Here is a 27,500-nt window from a genome sequence, read left to right as displayed (position 1 = left end):
TGTCCATTCATCGGTGGGGCACGGGGAGCCACTGGGATGCAACTTGCCCAAATGCGCACAGAAGTTGACAAATTTCCTCTGGCCAGATGCATAAGATCTCCGGGTGGAGTCAGCCAAACCATGGGCTAACAGGAACTGGCACTGCCGCTCTAATGAGAGCCAATCAATTCTTCCAGGAGATGAGGTGGAATGGACACTGGAAGCGACTGAGCCTGGGGTGCTAACCTCCGGAACTCCTGCCAATGAAAGCGGGACAAAGCGTCAGCAATGCAATTATGAACCCCCGGAACATGCTGAGAGGCAAAGGGAGAAGATGGCGAAGCAAGCGCATTAACACGGGAATCCTGGATGTTCTAGAGTTGAGGATATAAACCACGGCCTCATTGTCGGTGCGAAACAGAACATGGCGCCTGGCGAAGTGGGGCCCCCAAACATGAGCGGCAATGATAATCGGGAACAACTCTTTATAGGCGATAGAGTGAGAGGCTTGAGAAGAAACCCATGCGCCGCTGAACCACTCCCCATTGAAGTAAGCACCAAAGCCAAGGGAACCGGATGCGTCCGATGTAACTTCGAGGTCAGGGGTGGCCGACATGCCGGGAAACAACCAAAAATAGACGCCATGCCAAGAGGACAAAAACTGAAGCCACCACTGAAGATCCAGGTGAAATTCAGAATTCAGGCGGATTGGATGGTCCCGTTTACGAAAACACTGGAGCAGATTGATCATACGACGCAGGAAGGTACGACCGGGCCACACGACCTTGGCGGCATGATGTAAGTGGCCAATGAGGGACTCCAGTTCGCGCCGAGTACACCAGCGACGATTCCGCCACGACTGCAGCAGCACCTGTAAAGCAAGGAGCTTGTCCGAGGGGAGGCAGGCCACCTGAGCCACTGAGTCTAACTCAATGCCCAAAACAACTAAACGCGTGGACGGGCCAATGCACTTATCCGGGTGGAGTGGAAGTCCTAAGGAACGGCAAACAGCTATGGAAGTGGCTAAGTTCTCAGCACATTGGTTAGTATCCGGCGGTCCTGCAGTAATAAAATCGTCTAAATAATGTAACAGCGCAGAAACATTGTGTGTATGTAGGAGAATCCACTCCACCATGTCCGCCACAGAATTGAAAATATAAGGAGCAGAGCGGAGGCCAAATGGTAACGCTAAATCAACATAATAGTGCTTCCGCCATCTCATACCCAAGAGATATCGATCAGATGGATGGACAGCTATGTTGCGGTAGGCTGCCTCAACATCGAATTTAGCAATCAGGGCACCTAAGCCATAGCTTGAGATCATACGAATGATCTGATCAACCGTGATGTATTGCATGGTAAACTCGTCAGGGTCAATGCCATCATTAACACTTAGCCCACCAGGGGATGACAGGTCCACTATGAGCCTCCACTTGCCTGGTTGACCCTTTTTAGGGATAACTCCAAAGCTGCTAACGTGCAAATGAGGGAAAGGTGGGGAGGAAAAAGGTCCTGCAACCCTCCCAAGGGAGACCTCGTTAGCCAAGTAGCGGTCAATGACCTCGGAGTGTTGATTAGCAGAGGCCTTGTTTGACTTAGCTGATTTTAATTTCTTGGAATGCTGAAATCCCAGGTGAAAGCCATTCCTGAGGCCGTCCAAGACAAAGGCGACAAGATGTTGGTCCGGATGTTGGGACAACTTGGCAGCGAACACTTCAGGCTTTAGAGGGCTAACCACGGACACCGGGGGCAAGGGGTTGGAGACTGGAAGGAAACAGAATGAGAGATGGTAATTCCCCGCTAACGACCCTACCCCCCCCCCCTCCTGAAGTAAGGGCAGCAATACAGCAACAGTGAGAAAAGTTTAATTCAACAAGCCCAGAGCACAACAGGGGCAAGCAAAGAAAACCGTGAAAAATTCTAATAAAACTGAACAATCGACTAACTGAGCAAACTGAGCAATCGACTAACTACATAACTACTAACTGAGCAATCGACTAACTACATAACTACTAACTGAGCAATCGACTAACTACATAATGACTAACTACATAATGAACGAAGTACGCGCAACATGTTCCAAAGTTCTGAGAAGGGGAAAACTTCTTGGAGCCAATCGTTACTGACGCCGTGCTTTTTGGCCAGCTGAGGCACTAAATGCCGGAGACCGAGATCTGCGCCTGACAGAACTCTCCTGCTTACGTTCTGGTCTAGAACTGCATGATACAGAACGATGGGCGCCGCCACACGTGCTGCAACGATGATAATAGCGGCAAATCGTATAAGGGGCGGTGCACCTTCCCTTGTTCCAGGACATACAAGGGATCCTCGAAGAGCTGGAACCCACTGGTTCAGAGGAATCCGGCGACGTGCCGAGGTTGGGGCTGCGAGGAGAAGCACCACCGGCGTGAAAAGTGAAGAGCTGTGCGTTCATGGTCGACCAATCGGCCAACCGAGTCGCCGCAGCGTGTTCGCGAAAAGCTTTATCGTAAGCAAGCCAAACCCGTCCGCTAAACTGGCGAGAAATCCGCAAGATTAATAACTTGTACAACGTTAAATCTTTCCAACGATGAGGGAAAAACGACGTTAGGACAAGCGAGTACACCGTGAAGGCTTCCGTCCAAGTGGTGATATCCTCGATACGCCGACGAGGTTTCTTCGGGGGAGCTGATAAAACCAAACGCCCATCGAGCATTAACTGAGGCTCGGTCTCTGAGCTGACCAAATTCGCCGCTAAAAGTTCCGACAAGTCAACGAATTTTCCGCCACGGATTTGCGTAACGAGCTTGGCAGGAACGGGAGAGTAGCCCGGGCCCACGACGAACGGCTGATCCGCCAACGAGTTCACAATAGACAGCGGTGCAATGGATGGCGGCAAATGAGCAGAAACGCCACTTAAAGCCTGCCCCGAAGACGAGACGATTGCCGGGACCGGAGCGTTAAAAGTAGATACAAAAGTAGGTACGACAAGAGGAGAAAGCCTACCTGAGGTCGACGAGCTTGAAAGGGAAGGCGGAAAGCCCGTTCCAGCGGCGAAAAACGTCGAAGCTAAACCGCCCAACGATGCAGATGACGAACTGGCGCCAGGACAGGAGACGGGATCCGCAATCGCTGGTCCTGGTTGCCTTTGCGAAGCCTGAACAGCCGACTGAACAGCCTGATTAATGAGAGACACCAGATCAGGTGAAAGAACAGCAGTTGAGGCCGTCAGAAGTGGATTTGCCGAAGCCGGAACGCTCACCAGTGGCGAGGAAACAACAACAGACTCGCTGGACTGCGAAGACACAATTGAAGACGTACCGCTTGTGTTCGTACTGGAGACCGGCGCTGATGGAGCACTGAGAGAAGAGAGAGCCGCTGCTAAGCTGTTGTTGGTTTGCCGGGCGGTCATAACGGCGAGGACGACGGAAAGACGAAAAAAGCGGAACAACTGAACGCTTGCTGCTTGAAACAAACAGCACCTCACACAGCAGAAACGACCAGCACGTGCGAATCGAGAAACCCCGTATGTCACCTCAATGCGCCTGATTCCCAGACCACCGCTGACCAGCATTGGCTTGATTTTAACTTAGCCTAAATTACATTTAGCCACATATAAAATTAATATGCATAAGATCACATGTATACCTTTAAATTTTTTCTTCTTTTTTTTTCAGTCGCCTGCTTGAGTCCATATTGATTATTATGTCTTCCTCAGTTGGTGGTCATCCTGCTGTTTTTTCTCCTGTTAGGGACTTGTTCCTTTTGTTGTTGCAGTCCCAGAAAGGTCAGCTCACATAGTGAAGTGTAAAATTGTGCCAATCAAAGAAGACTTATGCCAGTTATGACTGAACGTTGATGCCTTTGAATGTCTTCTGAAGTGGTAGACAGTTTTAGAGCACTTGGCATTGTTATCAAACTGTCCACATTACAAGACATTTGTCGACATCCTATTCAAACATTGTTAGTGTTCATTCAAAGAAGATGGGTTTTTAATTGCGATCAAAATAATGAACTTTTTAATACTGATATAATGTGTGTTTCTTTGATTTACCCTTGCATATAATGTACTGTACATGTACATACATACATTTTTACTATTTTTCAAAACCCTAGTTTTAATGTTACTGTAAAACAGTAGATCATTTCTTATGTATATTAATAAATTTTATTTAGCACAGTCTAACTAGCACCTTGTGTGCTATATCTTTTTACTGAGTATAAATATATATATTTTACTTTACTTTACTTTTGTTCATATAATGGACCTTTTGTAATTTTCTTTATTGTGTAGGTTTGCTGTTTCTCTCATCACATCCTGACACAGTTAATGGTCTCATTCGTGTTGTTACTCAGTCTACTGTAAGTGTTTTTGTGAGCAATAATGATGTCATGATTGTGAGAGAGGTTTTAGTGACTAACCATTGTAACTAACTGACTAACTGACTGACTGACTGACTGACTGACTGACTGACTGACTGACTGACTAATCCTCTTTATCCCCATAGACATATAGGCAGGGTGGCCCAGTGGTTAGGGAGCTTGCCTTGAGATCCGGAGTTCCCGGGTTCAAGACCCGCTCTGACCACTCAATGAATTTGTTCCTGGTAGTCCCTGGTCCAACTTCCCTACTGCACTTGTAAATAGTCAACTGATTCGCCTCCGGCCAGTTGGGATTCTTAACAGTTGTTGCTGTTGTTCTGTTCTGTTGTTTCGTTGTGTTTCATTGGCCCTGAAAAGCCCCTATGGGGAGCGGTCAATTAAGTATGTATTGTATTGTACATAAGGCTGAAGCTGTAGATTGCCACTTGTCTCTTTCTTCAGCTATCTTCGTGTTCCAACTGTGTCTCATCTCCTTAGCTTGTTCACTGTGACATAAATTGGGCCATGGCAAGCTTTGTCAGATTTTTTTATGGAATCTCCCTCTGTTACTTTAAACACAGTCCTATTTGTATGATGACAATGATTTGTAGATAAAAGGTGGCTTGATTTATTCTGCAGGAAGCAGACATACATCACAGTGAGGCACCACCTTTGAACGTAAGAACAGCATTCTGAAATAAAACAGTATTGTTTTTGTTATTAATCTATAAATACACACCCATTTATCTCTCTTATTATCTCTGTAGGAAATATTGAGAGACAGCACAGTAGCTGATGCATGTACACCACAGCACCTTGGTCTTCTGTTGATTTATCATTTACAGGTAAAAACTTTTAAAGCCTTTCTTTCTTTGTCTCTTTCAAGATGATACATGCACGTGTATGTTGTCCAAGCGTTTGTTTAATCATTGTGAGGTCATGAAAGAGGCTGTGTTGGTTGATAACCATGAGCTTGATGTGAGTGAAAACTTAATTAAATTTACATCTTTTTTAAAATTTAAGACTCTTCAAGCAGTGGATCAGTTGTTAACTTCTCTTTCTCCAGGTAAGTGATAAGTTATCGGTAATTAGCCCAATATTAAATTGTGGTGTATTTAACCCTTTGAAGCCCAAACCGGCCTAAACCGGCCAGACTTAAATGGGTTAATGCATGGTGGATGTGTGCCCATACCCAATTGGGTAGTGTAGGTGCCAATTAATTGTTTAGAATAAGAATTATTATGGCATTGAAGTGAACAGGTGACTCCTGTTCTGAGAAACGCTGGTGCCTGATGTGCTGGAATACAAGTGTGTAAAACTACTGTATCCTATTTTAACGAAAACCAAGAGTTGACTTTTAAGTCGAGTTATTGCATGTAAAATGCCTTGTTCAAAGGACTTATTCTTGTTTAATAAGGGCCTTACTGTTTTTTTTACTAAATGCGTTTCCTGTGTGTCTGTTTGGTGGCTGTTAGAGGTCAGGTCTATGCAACTTCTTTATAAAGAAGTGTTGGTTTTGTCATAGAAGAACTTTATCAATTTACACCTAATACAGCTCTGTATTTGTTGAAGGTTTACTGACAAATGATATGGATGGTGCAGACATTCTGTCCACTTTACACACTCTCTACTCCATGACATTTACTGCCATTGGTGAGATTACATGCAATCATCATTTGTTTTGGTTGTGAGAGTATAAGATCTCAAATTATTGTTCATTTTTTAAAATGTTCACATGCTTTATTTTTGAAGTTACAACACCACTTGATTTGTATAATGATATTGTGTGGTTATGTTTTTATTCTCACCAGGTAAAGCTGCTGTTGTTTCTGTCCTCAGCCTGGACACAAATCTCAGGTCCTTGCTTCCTTTTGTGGAGTCAACAGGTTTGTGGAGGATTCAGTTCTTCAAAGTCATGGTAAAAGATTGTAGCGGGTTGCTGACATAGTGATCAGGGTGATAGATTTCCACACAGGTGCTCCTTATTCAAATTCTGCTCTAACTAGCAACAGTACTGAATTTTTATGTCTTTTTCCAGTGGTTCTAAACTCAACTTTACAATGTGTAGTGAAGAGCCAATTACTGTAATATTGCTCTGCAGTTGGGTTTCTTCATGCAGTATAATAGTTACATTAATAAGTAATATAAATTATTGATTTAGCCAAGCCTAAAAATGGAGCTTCCGGGTTATTTTTTCTTACTGGCCTTACTTAAACAATGAATTTACGGGACAAAACAACATCTGGGCTCAAATTTTTCGGAGTTCCTAGTGGGTTCAATAATATTGTAATACCTCATTTAATATGTGTTAATCATTCTCTCGCATATTCAATCACTTTGGTGGTTGGTTGGCTGCATCGTTCACAGAAATACAGGCAACTGGATTTCAGTGATGCTCACGATGTGACTGTGCAATGCAGTTATGAGCTATGCTGTCAGTCGCTATTTGACCCTGTGGCTGTGTGATGCAGCTCGAGTCAAATACCCACATTAATTCACCCTTGCTCACCATAGAGTCTCCAGTAGCTCAGTGGTTAGAGCATCTGTACTAGATCACGGAGGGGCGTGGGTTCAAATCCCATCTGGGGCTCAGAGTTCCCAGTGTGTTCAATTGTAATACCTTTAATTTAAAACAATTTTGATTTTTTTTTGTTTAGCCTTGACAAAAAGCAATCAAAATCAAATGAAGAAAACCAAACAAAACAAAACAATCTAAAACAATTTCTTTTGTTTCTGCTCTTCTGTCATAGGTCGTCCAGGCATCATGTAACCTTATCAGCTTCAGAATTAAAAATCCTCTAAAGATATGCCAAAAATAGCAATACAGAGCAAAATGCAGCTCTAAACAAATTAAGAAGAAACATTCAGCTTTAAGTTTATATCCCTTCGATGCTTGACTTGAATAACTACGTAGCCACCAGTGCAGTCCTGACCATAGCTATATATATCAAACTTGGATTGAAACCTGCAAAAAATGCAGGAAAAAATATTTTCCAAACCATTTTCCGTAAATCGTTGACTGTTAAGAGCTTTAGTTGATGTAGTATGACCATGTTGCCATGTTGAGCCACAGAGAGCGTGCAAGAAATTGAGCGTCATTTATGTTTAGGTGTCCTGATTACAAGAAGTTAACCTAGCTTGAGCCTGTGATCCAATTGAAAACCAGTGCCTGGTCAGTGGTCAAAGGTCAAAAACAGCTGACCTTGATGAGCTCTAAACTTAAGCCTGTGATATGGATACGCGAGACTGGTTCAGTGGATACCTTATCTTGACAGGTGTCAATTAACCATGACATAAATGTCCAATGCCAAATATGTACACTGTAAATGGCCGCCATGTTGGGCTTATTGATTGTTATTATTATTATGGCCTTTATTGTAATTACAACGTAAATTGCCCAAACATTCCCGTCCCCAGAGGCTGTCTTGCCCACCCACCTCCACCACCCTGACAGTCTGTATGAGCGGATGGACGGGCGTATGCTGATGTCATAACCAAAATTTCTTGCATCAAAAGATTTCCCCAAATATCTTACCCATGGTGCTCCGCTGGCGCACTTTGCGCACCTGAGCTCCGATATTAACCAGTACTGGTACTTTGATTTTTTTTGCTTCTGCCAGCTTCAAGCTTCAAACACAGATGAATTTTGCATGTGGTTTTTGACCTAACTTGATTGTACTTTTTTGTAGGAAATGCAGAAGATGATGCCAAGCTTAAAAAGTGTGTATCCACAAGATATGCAACTGTTTTGATTCTTCTAACTGTGAAATGTAAGCACTAACTATTGCAGCTTGTTGTGTTGCTAAAGAAGTAAATATATGAGATATTCAATGGCAAGGAGGCCCAAACTTGTAATATTATTGAAAAAATATTGTGTCAGAAGACTTAACTGCAGTGCATGAAACAGGCCAAAGGCAAACTTGCCAATCAAATTTCAGGTATTATTTGGGATCCCACCTGCTCTCATGCTAATAATGTAAGTAAGTAAACCTTTATTTTTAACATGGTCAAGTACGCTTAGCTCCATATATATAACTAATTTGCCAGTATTTAAGAAAACAATGAAACCTTTGAGTTTATAAAACCTCTTTCGACAGAAACTTCTGCTATTCTCAGGTAGTCAGAATACAAAGCGAGGGAAGCTGAATTTATAATAAATAGAAAATGCTGATGTGAAAAATAGTAACAATGGAATGAAGTATAGCATAAATATGTGGGAATTAAAAGGATAGTTTAAGGTTCACATGGGGTAATTGTTGATTCAAAGAGGGTTGTTCTCTCTGAAGATGAATAGCCTCTTTTATCTTAAGTTGAAAACTGGTGGAGGTGTGATCTAAAACATGAAAACAATTTGCTGAACACAAGTCGTGACAAACATCTGCAGAATTCTGAACATTGTCATACCTTGTGTTCAGCAGATTGTTTTCATGGTTTAGATCACGCCTCCACCAGTTTTCAACTTAAGATAAAAGAGCATAGTCAAAAACAGGATATTATAGTTCAGTAACTGTTGATATCTTGTCTCAAATGTGGCGATGTCTTTGTAATGCTTCTCCATTGCTGTCTCTTGCAACAGTTACCAGTACAAGAATTTACAAAGGTACTTGCTTAGTGTCGATGCTGATGTTTTGTTTTACTGATATTTCAGTGTCTGAAAATGTAGAAATGTTTTCCAAACTGGGTCCCAGACTCTTAGCTATCACAGAAAGAGGTAAGAAATTCCAATACTGTTTCTCTCCTGTGGCAGGCATTGTCAAGTGTTTGTTAATACTCAGAGTCAAGGATTCTGTCCTGTCTGTTTTTTTTTTCTTTGGGTCACTTCTTTCCTGTACATAAGTGAGATTTCTTGAATTAGGAAGGGTGTAGCAAGTGGAGCAGTGCAGAGGGCACAAAGTAATGATATGCAGTTAGTATGGGTAATCAAATTGTGATGAACGAAATAAGGGAATAATAAATTATCACCCACATTTTGTCCATAATCAAATAGTTTGATTTTGGACAAAACAAAAATTAAATAATTATTTCCTAATTTCCTAATCACCCACATTTTGTCCATAATCAAATAGTTTGATTTTGGACAAAACAAAAATGAAATATTTCCTAATTTCAAGAGTATACCATTTGCTTAGCTGTTAATATCATGGGTGACAAATTACTCCTTAATTAATTTTCAAACCTGGATGCCATTTTGACACTGTAGGAAAAGTTGTCATGGCAACATTGTAATTCACATGTGAAATTATAAATTAACGCTGAAACGCCAAAATTAGGGAATAATTTGCTACCCATGTTGTTATAAAAGAAACAAGACTGTTGTAAAACCTCTTAGCAGTAGTTTCGTAATGTATATACAGCTGTATACTTTGCTTCCAAATGTTCAGTTGATGCAGATACCTCACTTACAGAACTGAGTCACTGGTTAGTTGCACTCAAGGATATCACATTTGACATGACAAGTATTGGCAAATTGGTGGAATTTGTCAAAAGGTAAAGTAACCATACCATACACAAACACCAGTTAAATATTATATAATTGTAAACTACACATTGGTTTTCAAGGTAGGTATAGAGCAGTTTTCACTTGAGTGTTGAAAGTAATTTGATAATTACTTTGGTTTTGCATTACTTCACTCAGGGATTGGTTCAAAGTTCTCGCGCCATTTTTTCAACCAATCAGAAGTGAAACCAAAACCAATCATGGCTTGTGCGTGCACATTTTCCCGCGCTTTGTCTCGAGACGTGTAATTACTTCAAGTTTTGATTGGTTTACTGGATTGTCTCCTTCCTTTTTGATTGGCCAAAGTAATTACTTTGGTTTTGGTTTTACAACACTCAATTGAAAACTGCTCTATATAATTGTAAACTACACATTGGTTTTCAAGGTAGGTATGTACCTTGAAAGGGAATGTTCTTTTTAATCAGAGAAGCAACCATACTGTTTTCTTAGAGAGCACATGTTGAAAAAACATTAATGTGTTTGAAGGAAGATTAACCGGAAGTGATGTGTTTTGTAATCAGTACTTAAAGTGGAGCTTAAGGGATTTTGTCTCGTGAAAAAGAGGGAACTACAAGTAGATACCTGTTATCATCATACTGTACATGCATACAGCTTATATACATTTTATTGAGTCTCCCTTGACTGGGCTTTTCAGATGCAGTTAACTAACTATGGAATTTACAATTATAATACTAATATTATGAAATAGCAAAAGGTTATAATGAAGAAGAAATTCTAAAAAAAATAGGTGGTGTAGTCTTTCATTAAATATACTATTGAATAATCTTTTCTTTTAATCACTCACTGTCCCCATTAATTAACCCTTTGGCGTCCAAACTGGCTTAAACCGGCCAGACTTAGTATTTTACTCTGTCTAACGTGAGACGACTTTACTTGTCAATGGGGAACCCCTGGGAGTCATGGGTTAAAAAATCATCATCTTTGTCACTGCCGCTCCTGTCTCCATCGTTATTTCCCCTAATACTTTTACTTTTTATTTTTTGTCTGAAGTCATGTAGATGAGGTGAACACGACTCCCAGTGCAGGTTGTGGAGTTCTAATGGCTCTCAGGATCCTTAGACATCTTGGCTGTTTGGCTGATGACTCAAGTTCTGATGAAGGTGAGTTAGACATTCATCACATTTGAGTGCAAAAAGAGCATGGTTAATGCGCCAGATTTGAAATTCATGGCTCCTCTAGTCAGGAAGTTCTCCTTTGAATAACAGATTTAGTTGGTATTTATTCCCTAGCTTGTAATACTAATTGACAACTGGTGGGTCATCTGCCGTTTGTCACCTTTACATATCTGTTTTTTTGCATGATTTCTTTCCTTCACCCTGAAAGGCTACTCCTTGTACAAGTGGAGATTTAATAAACTTTTATCAAATAATTATGCTCTACATTTCTTTTCAAAGTGATTCAGAAAGATCTCAACCAAAACTTAGCCTGCATTGAGCTCTTCTCTGCAAATGCGATGGATGTCTTCATCACCACTCTTCAGAAACTAGGGGAGTTTCTCCTGCGACCATGGAGACAGGGACAGCCCCTGCATATAGGGCCACCCTTAGTTATGGTTTCCATGATAACACCACTCTTAGCGTTGGTGACGACAATGTTGGAGCAACTTCTAAACAATGGCAAATATCAGTTTAAGGATACAAGGTTAATGAAGTCACTTATGGTTCTGCATACTGTTATGTGCTCTGCACCAATGACTGGACAACTTAGCAGCCTTGCTCACCAGGTATGGGAAGACAGCAGGAAAGGTTTTTTAGGAATTGGTTATGAAATTATAATTTTATTTCTAAATTTAAGTAAGTTGTATGGATCACTTTGAATCTTCCAAGGAAGTCAGAAAAGCTGTAAGAAACTAGTAGTCACAATGTGTTGCTCAATACACCTCATATCATCATATATCATAATTATCATGGGATTTTAGAGTAGCTTGGTGTAGCTATTATCTCCACGCATTTACCCTCCCAACCATGATACACTACAGAAGACAGACCACAACACTGGGAACTACATGCTGTACTCTTTGCGACAAGTGTGTGGGTTCTTTTACGTCCCACAGAGTTTATGAACATTGAAGGGTTGTGAGATGGGGCGTGCGGTTTATAGTCCTTATCCTAGAAGACTATAGAATGTACATACATACTATACATACTTAATTAACCGCTCCCCATAGGGGCTTTTCATAGGGCCTTTTCAGGGCCAAACACAACGAAACGATAGAACAGAACAATAACAACAAGTTATAAGAATCCCAACTCGTCGGAGGCAAACCAGTTGACTATTTAAAAGTGAACCCGAGAAGTTGAACCAGGGACTAACAGGGTCAAATTCAATGAGTGGTTAAAAAGGGTCTTGAATCCGGGATTTCCCGATCTCAAGGCAAGCGCCCTAACCACTGGGCCACACTGCCTCCATCTGCAAATGTAACATTTGGCGATTAAATTAGAAAGGCAGCACTTTCTCAGTTATTTAAAGACCCTGAGTGTTGGTCTGGTTGGAGTCCAACTCACGACCTCCCGCATGGCAGCCCGGTGCTCAGCCACCACCTTTTTTGGAATGGTTGTTTGCGAATTAGCCCTAGTTGCCTCGTTCAAGGTTAAATAATCTTTTGAATTTCAGCTTAAGAACGAGGCAACAAGGGCTAATTTGCAAGCAAGCAAAAGAATACTAAATAACAGCCATTTTGGAATAAGGTGTATTTCACACAGAAAGCGTTTTCACATAATGACGCTTTTGATAGTTGCAGGCATCAATAATATTGAAAATAAAAATTGAATATTAACTGCATTTAGTTATTCATTAATCAACCTCTTTTAGTCTCTTAGTAGTGGTTGCAAAACTGTTTCTTTTTTTTTTAGATTCAGAGTGAAATTGTCAGTGTTTTTATGACATTTACAAGACCTGTTGTCCAGTCTGCTGATCATGAAGAAGGTACTTATTAAACTTAGAATAATTATCTACAAGAGACTCCTGAGAAAACTACCTCTTTTTTAGAGCACTGGGGGAAAAGCATTTGCTGCTAGGTACATGTAGCTTTTATTTATTTTTTGACAAGGACTCAATTAATAGACTCTAAAGTAATAATTCTCCCATATTTTACACGTGTACAGTCCCAAACTTGCAATCACCTTAGAAGGAAAGTAAAAGGTAAAGTATCTACATATGAGCCAGGAGGGCCATTAGGCCAGAGCTTATCGCGGTTTCCATGGCATGAAGCAACTAGGAGTATTTCTACTCCCCCCTCGATGGGATGCCAGTCCATCGCAGGGTTACCCCCCAGCATTAAATTCTACAGTACCCATTTATACACCTGGGTGGAGAGAGGCATGGTGAGAGTTAAGTGTCCTGCCTAAGAACACAACACAATGTCCCCGGCTAGGACCCGAACCTGGTCCACTCGCTGAGGGGTCGAGCACACTAAGCATGAGGCCACCGCGCCTCCCACTGGAAGGAAAGTACGTTTCAATTATGAATTCTTTCAGAATGGTAAGAATTTGTTCTCTTAATCAAACGTTTGTGCCCATTAAGAACAGTGAGAATCTGTTCTGCTCCTTAGCAAGGACCTCCTGAACGATGAGACATAATTAACTGTTAGATCTTGGTAATTATGGACTTGTCAATAATTTCGATTAGTCGAAACTAAGTAATTCTAAATTTGTAAATATTTTAGATCTTAGATTTTCTCTGAATTAAGCAATTTTAAATTTATAAATATTTTAGAGTGTTAGCTCATAACATTTCCTACTGTTATTTTGTATTTGGAATGTTCTTTTAGTGTCCACAATTAGCTTATATTTAGCTAAATACTTCGACACTTAAACATGTTCATTCACTCATTCATTCATTCCTTTACAGCAATAAATGAAAGTATTTGGTCTTTGATGCTGAAAGAACTCCTTGAATATACTACATCCGCTCCCCAGGCAAGTGAAAGTGTTGTCACAAAAGTTTAAGCTTCAATTAAATCACAGAAAGCTTATCATTGAATAATTGTTTACCCATCTTTTTCCTCCTCTTTTTTTATCATTTCCCTTTTTGTGAATAGGCCTTTCTGGGTGGTCTTGTGTTGCTGTCTGAGCTGTTACCGATACCTTTGCCTATCCGCTCATTGGAGGTTTGTTGAACGCTGGCTTTTAGCTATCAAATGTGTTTTGTGATGATTAATTGCCATCAATGAAAATAGCAATGAGATGTATTCCATTCTCCTTTTTTGAGGCCTCTTTATGAAGAAACTAGGACTATTGCTAATCTGTTTTACTTGTCATTACATTTTTATTCTTCACCGACCTTAACCTCGCTGTCTCGATTACAATCATTATACGAATGCCGCCTTTCGTCTTTTCAGCCCTAGCGAAATGCGGGACGGTTGTCAACCGAGTGTAGTTTATTAGCCAGCTCTTACGAGACCCCTACAGCTCACAGGTAGAGCAACCAAACTAGTGGACGTGACTTCTGATACGTTTTGTTCTAACATGTCCTTTTCCTCTGATATACACAATTGCCACTTTGCTCTAAATTCTGTATATCAGATAAATTTGGGCGCTGTGTCCTAGGACTTGTGGTAGCAGAGACAACAAAAAAGGAAGATAAAATCATACCTGTGGATAAGATTTGAACCCGGAGTTTCAGCTCATCTTCACTCCACTTCACCACTGAAGATCAAGACACCAGTCTCTGAAAATAAAGATTTATTTATCGAAGTTTAGCTTTGTCGTGAAGTTTGACAACCGACCTTTTATAGTGTTTAATATTGTTTGTTAGCTTTTGTTGCCGAGTGATAACAGAGCATTATCAAATTAATAATGCGTAGAATATTGTCCCTGAGCACTTAGCGGTGTGGTGGTCAAGTGCTTGGGTGACGGGTAAAATTAATCAACATTCCCAGGTTCGAGTCCTATGTCCATACACTTGGTTTGTCTTTTCAAACAAATATGACAATTTCCCACAAGTCTTGGGACACAGTTTCCTAAATTAACGATAATAGTAAATTCAAAGATATTTGCAATTGTGTATATCAGATAAATTTGGGGTGAAAGATGGGTTGTTTGTTCATGAAAAAGTCCCATGCCCCTCTTCTTCCCGCACCCCCCACTCCTCTCCGGGATTGCTGATCAAGTTCGTGGTCATTATCATTTGTAGGACATGCCCCAAGAAGAAGCAAACCAAGTAATGAACCACAGGCGGATGTGGAGTGCTCATCTGAATCCGCTTAGTACTGAATTGCAGGGAATACTCAAAGATTTAGCAGGTAAACCTTTGCCTTGTGAAAACAAAGTTACATGTATTGTGAATGAATTACTGCGGAACGTACGCTGCAAAGGCGATTAAGTTTGTTTCTTTCCTAAGATCTTTCATTCATTTGTTTTCCTGTGTTTTTGCTTAGGATCAGCGTGCCACAGTCTTCAGCAGGTCATGAGAAGAGTTTGCTCTCAACTCTCAGACCTGTCTGCTCCCACAGCTTTCAATATTGTCAGGTTGGACTCTCACTCTCTGTTGGTTTTGTATTTGCTACGGAGAAAAACTTATTCTCATTTGGTCGCCCGAGTCTTCTCGCGCCAATCGCGGAATGCGTGCTTTTGTGTCGCCATGTCAGTGGATAATATCATGTCTTTCGTTTGCGAATGGTCAAAATATAAAATCCAGTTGAAAACCACTGCAAAGACTAGCTCCATTGCTCAATTAGCGTATTCGATTCCGTTTGGATTGATAAGACAAGATTACTTCAAGATTTTGGTAAATTAGAATTTATCGATCATTAAAGCCGTAAACCGTTTCATTAATTTGCTGTTGCCTTCTCGTTATCAGAACACTTCTGGAAACGTTGGACAGTGAGATGGGGAAATCAGAAGGGGAAGAAAATAGGTAAGACTGTTGAATGGCCGTGGAATTTAGAACCACTGAGCTGTTTCCGCGCATTATTTCTTGCTTGTCTGCATTTCGTCATAACTGATTAGAGTGTAATGTGAGGTGCTACGTTTCTACCGTGGCCCCATATGAACCATCTGAGCACTTCACATTACACTCTAATCAGTTATGTCTGTTTAGCAAAAACGTAATCCTTCCTTGTATTTCCTCATACCTTGGTTATTTTTTGTTTCCCGGGCGACCTCGTACAAAAAGGGAGAAGGGACATCCCGGGAACGAGTTTGGTCTCTTTGGGGTTACTTCAGTTTCCCACCTCCAGGAGATGACGCACTCAAAGAAGCACACTTTTTCGTTTTTTTGTTTTAGTATGATTTTTTTTGCATGCACATCAGTCTTTACTTTCCATATTATTACCTCTATTTAATACTACCTTCTTTTTTGCTGCTGATTTACGTTTTTTTGAATTAATACCTGTTGTGTCCAAAGTTGTACCACGGGAGGTGTCCGCATTATGACTTTGCTGGCTTACCTATCATCACAACCAGCTGTCAAAGTTTCCCTTCTTCAACTTTTGAAAACCAGGTAAGTATTAAAGAAACCATAACCTGATTTTTCACACATAGATAGAATTTAGAAATTTAAGACCTTTTCATGACCAGGTAGATTATTTCTCCAGCTCCCTCTCATGTTGAAATTTGGAAGAGTTTTTATTTTATTTTATGAAATCGATGTATGTTTTTCAAGTGCGGGTTAGAGAAGTAATCCTCGCACTTTTCTGGCCAATTTAAGCAATTGTAACTTTTTTGGACACCTGGACACCTGGGAGGAAGGGGGCTAATGGAGGACTTACGGCTTACGGTATATTGTTTCTTACTCACGTGATCAATGGCCATTTTTCTTTTAAATCAAAAGAAAGGAAGTTGTTTTTAGCAGAATGGGACTCGATTCCCGTAGAGTAACTTTGGGACATCAGCGACATGGTCGATATATTTGTTTGTTTAAGGACATTGGCAAAGTCATCGTGACGTCATGCGACAAGGCATTATTGACACTCCCATCTGTTACCTTGTTCTTAGAAGAATTGGTCTCCTGACCTGGTTATTTCCTAAAAAATATGCCTCGATGACTTTTAAAAAGGAAACACTTTAAAAATAAATTCAGGCGAGTGTTATTGTATGTTTTGTTGACAGTGGAAATGCCAAAAACGATGACCTGCTCTTCCCCAATCTTTTGCCTTCGATGTTGTCCTGTATAAAAGGCGATTCGGAGAATCAAACCGTGTCTAGATCACAATACTGCGTGGTGGTAAGCAGCTCATGTTTTTTTGCTTTGGCGCACAGAAAGTTACAAATATTTCGCCTTTTATGCTCTCGTGCGGCCGACATTTTCTTTCCTAGCCTAATATGTATCGTTTTTCTAGGTCTATTTCATCTCAGGAAAAGACATCAGCTGCGAAAGTTTATTTAGTTGTATTAGTTATGTTGAATTTAGTACGTTGACCTGATCTAAATTTTACTAATGTAGCTTTTTCTTATAAGATCTTATAAGATCGTCTTAAAATAACGCAAGCTTCTAAAAATCACCTTTCTCTAAAACGAGCACTATAACCCCCCATTTTTTTTTGCCTTTTTGGCAAAAGTAGATCATTACCTTTCTGTGTGGCAAGTTTTTAAAAAATCTTTACGTGGAAACATTTCGGGCGCGAACGTCCTTAATTGGCCACTCACCCACCTATAGGGGCTTTTCAGGGCCAATGAACACAACCACGACAAAACAGAACATTCATCAACAATTTCAAAGAATCCCAACTGGCCGGAGGCAAGGTAGTTGGCTATTTACAAGTGCAGTTGAACCAGGGTCTACCAGGAACAAATTCAACCAGTGGCCAGAACATGTCTTGAACCCGGGTTCCCCGGATCTCAAGGCAAGCGCCGTGACCACTGGGCCACATTGCCTCATGGATTAAACCCATCTCATGTTGCCTGTTGCCTTCAACCAGCACAGTAAGAAATCCCTGCTTTTAGTTTGATAATAAAAAAAGTGAAAGTGATAATAGAGTCCTTTGAGACAAACAAAAGCTTGCGTTCGCGAGGCCAGAATTGCCAAAACGTGCATGCCGCTGCGGATGAGGATTCCACGTTTGCGTGATGTATATATTTGAAGTGCGGGCTGCAGACGAAAGAGTGAAATGATCCGCACTTATCTGGACAATTTAATGAATTGTCTCAGATGGCTCCAACGGGATTCGAACCGATGACCCTCTGCGATGCCGCTACAGTGCTCTACCAACTGACCTATGAAGCAACACAGCCGCAAAATTTCTTCCTTTGTTTAATTGTTTGTTTGTTTTTTGGCTTTTCAGTCCATTGTCCAGTCGTTATGTGATCCCACTGTGAGTCTAATACCGTTTCAAACTCCTTTCACCGACCAACATGTAAGTCGCTACGCGCTAAGGCTTTTTTTTTTGTTACATCCATGCCGAGTTTTCTCGCTATCGTGCGTGCGTGTGGCGTCTCCGCGATATCACCGCAAAAAATTGGATTCAAACTCACTGAAATGAATTTCGTGTACCTTGACAGTAGCGGTGTAGCAGGGTGCGCGATAGAAATCGCCGCTAATCAGGCTTCGAAAACCGCCTGGAATAAATAAATAAATAAATATTGCTAGTGCTAATCACCCTTACTTGCAGTCGAGGACTGAATTGCGAAGGGCGCGGCTCACGACATCGGGCTGAAGGCATACAAAGGCGCCTCTGGCTGCCGCTATACAGTCCATGTTTTGATGTCGGAGCACAGCACCACAGCTAGATGTTAATTAGCTGTGAGTCGATTTTGATGAGGGAGGAAAACCGGAGTACCCGGAGAAAAACCCTCGAGTCAGGTTGAGATCCACTGAAACTCAGCCCACATGCTGGCCGAGGCCAGAACTGAACCCCGGCTCGCAGTGGTGGGAGGCCCGATGGATGACAACTGTCTAGTGTCTAGTGTGTATCCATTAGATAGTGTGGTAGGCACCCTTGCGCATTGCGCACGCGCCCCGATGTCATTTCCTCGCTGTAACCAAAAGCTAAATTTCATTGACCGCAAATACCGAGGTCTTGTTATAGAATGCACTCAATTTGTTTCAGTTGGCAAATACATTACCAGACAAGGAGATGCTGGAAGTGATTTGTGCTGCTTTACTGGAACACATAGGATCAGAAAAGCAGTCCTTTGCCACAATTCTTCTAGCACTGAGAACCTTGCTGACTTTGACAGAACATAACTATGGCGTCTACCACCAGAAAACGTATGTACGAATATAGCATTGTCCTAAGTTATTCACAACAAAGTTACACTATTAATAAGTATGCCGCTTCAATATAGAATGTAGTTTATTCCTCTTACCTTGATCACTGTCAATGACCAATAGAGGTCGGTAAATTTGTTCCTTTCGTATTGCTAAAAATTTCTCAACTATTCGATACCTTTACGCTCGCGAACTCTTCCGTTTAGTTGTGTTTCGTGGCGTTCTACGTATCAAAGATAAAAATGTTATTTCCTCGGATAAATATTGTTTTTTTTTTTGTAGAGCCCTTGAGAACAACAGTGAAGTTTTCTATCGACTCTTGAAAAGACTTTCTACCTCCTTTGAGTGAGTGATTCCAGTTGCTGGATTATTGATAGGAATGTTTTCTATTTAAATACGCTTTTGCTTATTCCTCATCCATACAACTTAGAAAGTAAAGGATGGGGACCATCACCGGAAAGTTTACACACTGGAAATGTCGGGTAATAACTTACTTGCCGCGTTGAGTTAATTGACTTATTTAAACAAGTGTATATCCTTATCCGTAGAATGTCATGCAGCCAATACTGTCAACCTAAGGCGGAAACTGAGGAAAAAAGTCTGTTTCAATTTTTCTTTCTTATGCAGAAACAGCATTCCTGGGCCAGATCATCTGTCAACATTATCAACAACAATCGAACTGTTACAGCTCCTCTTACCGGAAGCCGACACGGCTGAAGTTTTACCTGCAGAACAGGATGACGAAGTTTTGGAAGGAGAATCACTGAAACGAACCACCGAAATTAGTATCAGTGCAACTCAGTTGAGAAACTTCCTTAAATTTGACACCTCAGCCGAAGATGGACCGCTTAAAACCCTGGAGAAAAGACTTGAGGTTTGAGTAAATTGCCTTGTAAGTAAGCGAATATTAGAGGGAACGGGGTGCCACCATTGAAATCCTGAGTTTCTGCTCTGACGACAAGTTGGAGTCTCTTGGTTTTCCTCCAGTTTTAACTTTTTAGTTGCGCTTCCAAGTAGCCGATGGGTCCCAGCCTCCATCCATTTGAGATTTTTGGCTTTCGGTTAGTTTTTTTTCGGATAGCTTTTTTTTTTCGTTGTCCCTGAAAAGCCCCTGAAGGAAGGGGTCAGTTAATTACATTTATTATTATTATTTGCAATTTTTCGTAAAAGTTGTTGGAGTAAGACAGAACGTTATACTGCCCATTGTCGTTTTGGGCACTTGCGCTTTCTAAGAACGCTTCAACAGAGTTCTATTCTTTAGAGTATTTTTTTACATTAATCACCTTTTTTCAGGAAAGTTGTAAGGAAGACGAAGCTCTGGAGCCTTTACTGGATGCCGTTAGAGTTTTAACAGCAATGCTGGGGAAAACAGAAGGCGAAAACGACAAGGAACCAGGTACAAAAATCACTCGAACGAGACGTATTAAAAAGATGTGTAGTTTGATTTTAGAATGTACGAAATTTCATCTAATTGCGATGATATTTGAAACTTCTATTTGATGTCAAGTGTCTTTGATACTGTGTTGGGGCTGGAAGAAACTTCAAGGGCTGTGACTATACAAAAGATAATCCAAATGAGCCTCGCAACAGGCCAACCTCGTTTTGAGGCCTCACTATATACGAATCATCAAGTTTAGGAAATCGTATAAACACACTCTTCGTGATCTATGGGCACAAATTTCACTAGGTAATGCATTTTTTTTTTGTTACAGATCTTCTTATAAGTACACATCAAACATTTTAGAGGACATTTGTTAAAACAGTGGATGTTCCCTTTAAATAAGATTTGGCTTGCAAAGTGTCCATTTTCAATCACATGGGTAATAATTTCTCATTCAAGTCTTGTGATTGGCTGGAAAGATTTGGTTTCGCGGGAAAAGCTCATGGGTCGTGGGTTCAATCCCACTCTGGTCAGAGTTTTCCTCTGTCTTTGTGTGGACCCAATTCCACTTAAATGGTTTACGTGGGTAAAAAACTAGCACTTCATATTACCCTGTAATAGTTAATTCTGTAAAAATAACATAGTTTGTAGAAACGCCGTTACATAAATACAATGAATTTGATTTTGCTCTAGTATTCTAGTATTCTTTCGTGATTTTTTCATCTCATTCACGTCGTACAATGTGGGCGAAGTATCCTAAAAATAAAGTGGTACGAGCGGTTTCAGAGTGAAAATAGGGAATGAAAGATTCTCTGTTGCATGGTCACGTTGTCATCATAACCTCAAATTTGGTGATGTCAAGTCGTCGTTATGCAGAGAACCGCAAAAATTTGTGCTAAAAAGTTTTGTGGCGTTTTCGTCGACGTCATCGTCGAAGATCTTAAGCTCCCTAATCATGGACTCCTGACCTACTAAATAAATTTTATTGTATCATATCTTACGCAATATCGTTTTTGACTTTCCTTCCCTGTCGTGGCACAGTTTGGACAACAATAAACATGCTCGTTTTATGACTCACCCCCTTTTACTTATTTTGATTTTGTTTTCAGAGGACGTTACTGAACCTCAGTTGCCATCCCCTCTACCTCTGCAGACTCTGTTTGTCGATAGACTTGTCTTTATAGAGGGTGAAGTTGAGGATGGAAGCGTTAGCCCCACTCTGTGGTACTCCACCCCTCCCCCCGACGACATTGATCCAGAGGTGGATCTGGTATGTGTTTCATTTTAAGCCTTGTATAAGTTAGCCTGTTCTAGGCTCCCAGATAGTAGGGAAAGAGAAAAAAAATGCATGCGAAAAATGAGTGGGCCTTTCCCGAATCGCTTTTCCCACGCAGTTGTTGTCGTTTCCCCGACTATCTGGTAGCCTGGAACAGGCTATGTATAAGTTTAAAACAGTGCTCGTGTTTTTACCAAACTGTCTCTGGAAATGGTTTTCAATACCAGCCATGTTCGTTTCTTCAGTTTTTTCGTGCAAAAAATTTATAGTATTTTAAGACCAACAAGAACGACTGGACTCGATTCCAAGTCCGCGCTAGTTGATGATGAGTATGTTAAAGCTAAGAAAACAAACAATTACATTGATGCATTTGGTTTTTTTACAGATAAAAAGCAGTGTAGATTCATTAAGAGAAAAATTCTGTCCGGATTTTGACCTCAAAGCAGAATTAGAGAAAGGACTGGTCCCTTCGCCCCCAGGCTCCCCGACTCGAAAGAAAGGTCATAGGTAAGTTATCTCTGGTAAATGGGCAGGCAAGGAGTTGACCGTTACGGGATGGTAGCTGTGCTTTCTCTTCATTTCTTATAATTTCGCTCCAATAAAAAGTGACTCTTCGCCGTCGCCTAGCAAATGTAAATGCACAGCAAAGAATATATTTCCTGAAGGCGCTTTCGTCAAGTTTAGAGGATCTGTACCTTGGTAAGAGAGGTGAATTCTCGAACTGTAGATCTTTTTTTGAAGCTTGGCTCTGCGACTATGGTGCAGCACTATTTTTCCTTATCTAGGTCAATACACATGACCCATCCCTGTGGGGATGGTGTCCCTTTGGTGCACTTTTCAGCAGCTTTCCGATTGCTCCCGACTGCTTGGAAGTTTCATTTACGCGTTACGGTTTTTCTTTTTTCAGAACCAAGAGAAAGTTTGATCCTTTGATATCTGGTCAGCGGAAAGACAACAAGAAAATGAAAACAGGTTTGCTGCAAGTCTGTAATGTGTAAAGTACTTTTCTTTTCACGGCTAAATTCTTCGCGGACCTGAATCGAGTTTAATTGTGAAGCAACATTAGTTGGAAAACTGTGGATAAGTAACATAGAGATGCCACAGTTCTATTGAACAAAAATTATACTAAATGTTTGATTTATGTATTGTAGCTCCCTCAGTGCCCATGCGTGGAGGCGGACGTGGAATGAGAGGCATGGGTCGTGGACGTGGTAACCCACGCATGAATGACGTGTTTCGGTCACGTAAGCAAAACACGAGCCGTCCACCCTCTATGCACGTTGATGACTTCATGGCCATGGAGATTGCAGGAACCCAGGACTCTCAGCCTATGAGAAGGCCAGGCCCAAAGGTATGTTGCTTCATTTCTTAAGAGTTGGTCAGAGTTCCTCGATTTTCACCAATTTCTCAATTATGGTACCCCAAGAATTGCAATTCAGAGAATTGGAGTGTCTTTGAAATGATGGCCTGAAAGAAAACCGTGTAACATGATCAACGTCTTTATTTTAGTCGTCTCTGCGTGTTTCAGGGCCCCCCATCAGGTCGTTCAATGGACCACGGACCAGCAGGGTTTCTTGGAAACCAGGGTCGCTGGGCCGGTATACCGGGCGGTCCTCTTCGAAAAGGTCAGTAACACTGCATCCTTTCAGTTGGTGGTATTCTAGTGAATTACCAAGCTCATTAACTTTGTCTTGTTTATTGGCTTTTTCAAGGTCCTGGTATGGAGAACCAAGGAGCAATGCGCGGGACTGGGCCTGACTGGAGTAATCCTCGGCAGCATCCAATGGGCGCCTTCCCAGGTCAAAGGAACTTTCAAAGAGGGTAAGTTAAGCAGTTACGCAAAAGGCGTGACGTGACTGTAACTTTTATCCGGCCTTCCTAACATCTAAGTACAGAGACAGGGAGACAGGGAGGCTACACCGTCGGCTTCTATTGATAGCGTAGACTGATGATGAAACTACCGACGTTACAAATTAAAGTTAAATGAGTGTGCAGGAGAGGTGTGGGGAATGGTTACTGAATTATTTCGGTGAACTTGTGTATTTGTATTATTGGAATTAACTGGAGTTATGTTTCCCTTACAGACCTGACTGGGGTTCCCAGGCTCCTCAACCCTACAGAGGTAACATTTCATGAGGATATCTTGTGTCCATTTTTGCAGTGTCCACTAACTTAACACTTGGGCAGCGATTTTAATTTTGGCTGAATTTGGCAACATCAATTCGCGTGCGTAATGCGACCAGTACCAGTTGCAAATTACGGAGAATATATTTTTTTTATTCGATTGTTGCAGTGCAAGGCTCAGCTCTCACGAGAATAAATGATTTTAGGCTTTTTGAACGGATCACCAGATCTGTGATTTAAGTTGACTGTGGCGTTTTTAGGTGGTGGAGGAGGTGCATTGCGAGAGAACTACAGTCGACCTCAGCCGATGAGAGGATTTTGGGACGCACCTAAATCCAAAGACGACTCAAGGTGGGAAACTCTTTCTTTGTTTTTGATAAAATCGAATCAGCTTCTTTCAGGGTTTCCACTCCAGACGTGACTCTTCAACAAAAGACGGTCGGAAATAATCCCGAGTCTGCAGGCTTAAGCCTGGTTTTCACTATCGACACAAGCTTAAACGCAAGAAGCATACGCAAACTCAGTAGCTTGTAGTTTATTAGAGCCTTTTGTTCGAACAATAGACACTAGTTAACAACAAGTAAATGCGCCTGCGTGTACTACTTGTGCTTATGCCTGCGTCGCTAGTGAAAACCAGGCTTATTGGTTGAGTGGCTATTTCAAATGCTGTGCAAGACAAAAGCACGAAAGACACGTCACAAAAGGAGCAATGCGTGTCATACTTGGGGTTAATTTGTCCATCAGCAGCCGACGCATAAACAGTCCTACAAACTTGTGCATCATGATCACCATCATGCACAATAATAACTAGGAAGAGGTTGCAGGGTTATTGAAACTGAGCTCTCTTTTCTAGGTTCATGCTCCCACCCAATGTTGGAGGATATCGTCCAGGGACAGGGCGAGGTTACCCGGGCAGGCATATGAGGTCATTTACGCGTTAGTTTAACGCTCTTTGATTGGTTTCAAGAGTATCTCTGACTGAGCGACTAAGCTGCCAGGCGTTTAACATTGGAAGCTGATGTTTTGCAAAAAAACAGCACAGAAAGAGCCGTGTGCGAGCCAGCGAAGTTTATTTATAACAAAAACAATGGGGAGTTAACATACAATATGTTGAATTAAATAAACTTACCGAATTTAAAATATGTATTTGTACAGTAACCTATCACTATTAAAATTCCTCTGAAAGGTTCTCTTTTTTGCACAAACACGTTTATCATTACTATATTGTTATTATTACAATAGCTGTTTGATATCGTTTAGGTTTTCTTTGGAAGTGTAAGCCCAAAACTTAAGTCGCAGCAACACGGTTCTACACATGCACCGCGACTTTCAACACATTTCTCCAACGTCTCTCCAAAACACATCTCGAAGGAAATGGCTTAATGAACGTCGGCACACGATAGGCAATCTTACTTATGAATGAACCTTATTCCTCTTACTACCAAAACTTCATGCTCCGTGATAATTTGACCATATGATACGAGTTGAAGTGTTACGAAATATCACAAAGCTCTTAAAAGGAACATGGTGTGGATTGGCCGTTGTGGTTTTAACTTTCTAGTTACACCTTGTACTACACAGTAATAAAATTATTCTCCTATTATGTCCAGTCCAAGGCCGATTCTAACAAGTTACGTTACAGTTATTCATGGGACGCATTTGTTTGGCTATCGCAATGTGAAGATGACACATCGGGAGTTCGCCGCCATGATTCCACCACAGCTCTATTAAAAGACGTTTCTTCATTTTGAGAGCGAACGCGAGCCATACCTTGACCTGTTCCAGGGGAACTCGAACACCAACTGCGGGATTTAGTCCCGCGGGAACATCGTATGTGACTAAGAACAGCCTCTTCCTCTTTGGGAGATGTGCAGCTAAGGTTGACCTGAAAAGACAAAAAAAAAACGCCGCGTTGGGAGGGATACTGAGGGAGTAATCGAGGAGTAAGAGTCGCGTCTAATTGGGCCTCGTTGCCTCATTGGGTCCTACTTGTATTCTCCCGATTGCGCTAGGACGAGCATAGCATGGAAATTAGATGCAAATTGTTTTCTCTACTTGAACCTAATGCTTGTTTCAGTCTTACGTTGAGAACATTTAAAGCCTGCCTGCGTTAAAAATTGGCAAGTGGACGAAGAATGAACCATTAACATGGGGTAAACTTTAATGATTCGGGCAAACTCGCAGAAAGTGCAAGTTCTCCTCATAGGAGTGGAGATTACAGGTTCGGATGCTCTACCACTGAGCCACAGGAGACTTTCTGGAGGCAGGACATTAAACAAGGTCATATAGCCCTACGTACTGCAAGGAATGAATGTTGAGAGCCCCTCGCTCAGGGCTAACGCTCGAAACGTCAGCTTTCAAATATCTTTACGGTGTTTAATATCTCTGTTTCACTTCACCTCCGACGCAGCACCACAGTTTCTTTAGAAACGAAGCCAATTTATCCTTTTAGAAGAACTCTTCAACAATGTATCACCAAATAGCTCTGTTATGGCGCCAAGTGAAATAATAATTGTAATAAGTGATAAGTATATGGTCATATATGTTATTCTCCGGCCGGTAGGTCAGCATAGGGAAAAACTGTGATCGAGATCAAGGGCACAGTTTTTCCCTTTACGGACCGACCAAGGCCAGTGAATAAATTGCTTTGCTGGCTGCGAACCATTGCTTACAGCGGTTATCAGTCACAAGCGCCCTCAACGAATATTTTTCATATTTCGAAACTAAAATTTAGGTGGACGTCAATCAAATGTTTCCATGATAATAGTCCTGTTTTCTTGGCGGCAGTTGAATTCGTCATGGCAACATTTGATTGATGTCCACCTAAATTTTGCTTTAGAGATATGAAAGAATGTCGTTGAGGGGCGCGTGTCACTGATAACCGCTGTAAGGCTGGCCTGCGGTGCTTCTTATCAAAAGAGAAATATCAGGCAATACCGCAATGATCGATTGATTGATTGATTGATTTGTAAAGCAACACTGTTTACTTCAAAAACAGTTTAAACGCTTCAAAAAAATCTATTTTTTGGTCCTAACGCCGGCTTATCACATAAGCTCACGCAACCAGAGCTAGGGTTCCGCACCGGTTGTCGGGCAAGACAGGAAAATTCGCTCACGCATTGACAAAAAAAATTGTTATTACTTAGTTGACAAGATGATTTAGATTGAGGTTGAAATAGTTAGCATGGCAACAAGCGGGCCATTTGAAACCAAGCTACTTTTTTAAAGTGTTAAAATGAACTCGGTTTTCCAATTTGAAAGTGAAATTGGAAAAGTTAAAGTAGCTCTCAACCCGTTATAGCAATCTTTTTCTTAACATCGCGGGGAGTTTCAACTTGGACCGCTGTTATCTTTCCACCGGTAAAATATGGGGTTGGTCATGAATTATACATTTAAGAACAAAATATAGCGTGTTTTTAGATGGCTATCCTGCTGCTATGTCACGGAAATGATTGCATTATGTTGCGCAATAACAGGTGGTTTCGTCTCAGTAGTTTGGACCATCCTGAGCACTGGAAATGAAATAGTTCTAAAGATTTTTGGACACGGAATATCTGTAATTTGCCGACTTGGCGAAAAGAAACACACTAACTCCGACTTTAAAAGTCTGTAATTCTGACCTGTTTGACGAATGATTATAAATGTAAGCCACTGAACTGTCTTAACAGTTAATTCAAGTACATTGTCATTTGTAACGATGCCATTGTTTCTCTGACAGCCCAAGCAACTGTTGC

At 41.2% G+C, this 27,500-nt stretch overlaps 3 protein-coding genes across 9 annotated transcripts in view; 1 reads left to right on the top strand and 2 right to left on the bottom strand.

The window, feature by feature from the left end:
- The window catches only part of LOC138021860 (uncharacterized), a 5,388-nt gene extending 1,814 nt beyond the window's left edge, over positions 1-3,574 (bottom strand). Inside the window, exons 1-3 of the mRNA XM_068868882.1 lie at positions 2,965-3,574; positions 404-1,743; positions 1-225 (exon numbers count right to left, since the gene is read on the bottom strand). The exon at positions 1-225 is cut by the window's left edge and continues 1,814 nt beyond it. Of these exons, the coding sequence (XP_068724983.1) occupies positions 1-225; positions 404-1,743; positions 2,965-3,532 (2,133 nt within the window). The 5' untranslated portion in view covers positions 3,533-3,574. The remainder of the gene's footprint in view (positions 226-403; positions 1,744-2,964) is intronic.
- Positions 1-24,969, top strand: part of LOC138018559 (protein virilizer homolog) — a 66,397-nt gene extending 41,428 nt beyond the window's left edge. For 3 of the 6 annotated variants that reach the window (XM_068865242.1, XM_068865237.1, XM_068865240.1), the window contains 34 exons: positions 3,636-3,745; positions 4,253-4,320; positions 4,960-4,998; positions 5,088-5,165; positions 5,344-5,386; positions 5,893-5,973; positions 6,132-6,206; positions 8,010-8,090; positions 8,969-9,031; positions 9,702-9,807; positions 10,829-10,938; positions 11,233-11,561; positions 12,691-12,763; positions 13,688-13,755; positions 13,878-13,946; positions 14,972-15,080; positions 15,216-15,306; positions 15,638-15,694; positions 16,184-16,279; positions 16,888-17,002; positions 18,060-18,131; positions 18,825-18,985; positions 19,268-19,330; positions 19,613-19,859; positions 20,279-20,381; positions 21,476-21,636; positions 22,028-22,149; positions 22,550-22,614; positions 22,794-22,993; positions 23,171-23,267; positions 23,355-23,463; positions 23,727-23,764; positions 24,027-24,117; positions 24,620-24,969. In XM_068865242.1, coding sequence (XP_068721343.1) covers positions 3,636-3,745; positions 4,253-4,320; positions 4,960-4,998; positions 5,088-5,165; positions 5,344-5,386; positions 5,893-5,973; positions 6,132-6,206; positions 8,010-8,090; positions 8,969-9,031; positions 9,702-9,807; positions 10,829-10,938; positions 11,233-11,561; positions 12,691-12,763; positions 13,688-13,755; positions 13,878-13,946; positions 14,972-15,080; positions 15,216-15,306; positions 15,638-15,694; positions 16,184-16,279; positions 16,888-17,002; positions 18,060-18,131; positions 18,825-18,985; positions 19,268-19,330; positions 19,613-19,859; positions 20,279-20,381; positions 21,476-21,636; positions 22,028-22,149; positions 22,550-22,614; positions 22,794-22,993; positions 23,171-23,267; positions 23,355-23,463; positions 23,727-23,764; positions 24,027-24,117; positions 24,620-24,707 — 3,478 coding nt within the window. In that variant the 3' untranslated portion in view covers positions 24,708-24,969. Of the gene's footprint in view, positions 1-3,635; positions 3,746-4,252; positions 4,321-4,959; positions 4,999-5,087; positions 5,166-5,343; positions 5,387-5,892; positions 5,974-6,131; positions 6,207-8,009; positions 8,091-8,968; positions 9,032-9,701; positions 9,808-10,828; positions 10,939-11,232; positions 11,562-12,690; positions 12,764-13,687; positions 13,756-13,877; positions 13,947-14,971; positions 15,081-15,215; positions 15,307-15,637; positions 15,695-16,183; positions 16,280-16,887; positions 17,003-18,059; positions 18,132-18,824; positions 18,986-19,267; positions 19,331-19,612; positions 19,860-20,278; positions 20,382-21,475; positions 21,637-22,027; positions 22,150-22,549; positions 22,615-22,793; positions 22,994-23,170; positions 23,268-23,354; positions 23,464-23,726; positions 23,765-24,026; positions 24,230-24,403; positions 24,542-24,619 lie in introns of those variants that run through there. The other 3 variants (XM_068865239.1, XM_068865241.1, XM_068865238.1) reach the window with 2 other exon arrangements.
- LOC138018561 (E3 ubiquitin-protein ligase NRDP1-like) overlaps positions 24,820-27,500 on the bottom strand; it is a 4,545-nt gene continuing 1,864 nt past the window's right edge. For both annotated transcript variants that reach the window (XM_068865243.1, XM_068865245.1), the window contains exon 2: positions 24,820-25,651. In XM_068865243.1, coding sequence (XP_068721344.1) covers positions 25,409-25,651 — 243 coding nt within the window. In that variant the 3' untranslated portion in view covers positions 24,820-25,408. The remainder of the gene's footprint in view (positions 25,652-27,500) is intronic.

This window comes from Montipora capricornis, chromosome 10 (assembly GCF_036669925.1).
Source record: "Montipora capricornis isolate CH-2021 chromosome 10, ASM3666992v2, whole genome shotgun sequence".
Taxonomy (NCBI): domain Eukaryota; kingdom Metazoa; phylum Cnidaria; class Anthozoa; order Scleractinia; family Acroporidae; genus Montipora; species Montipora capricornis.
This window is presented reverse-complemented; position numbering and strand designations above follow the sequence as displayed.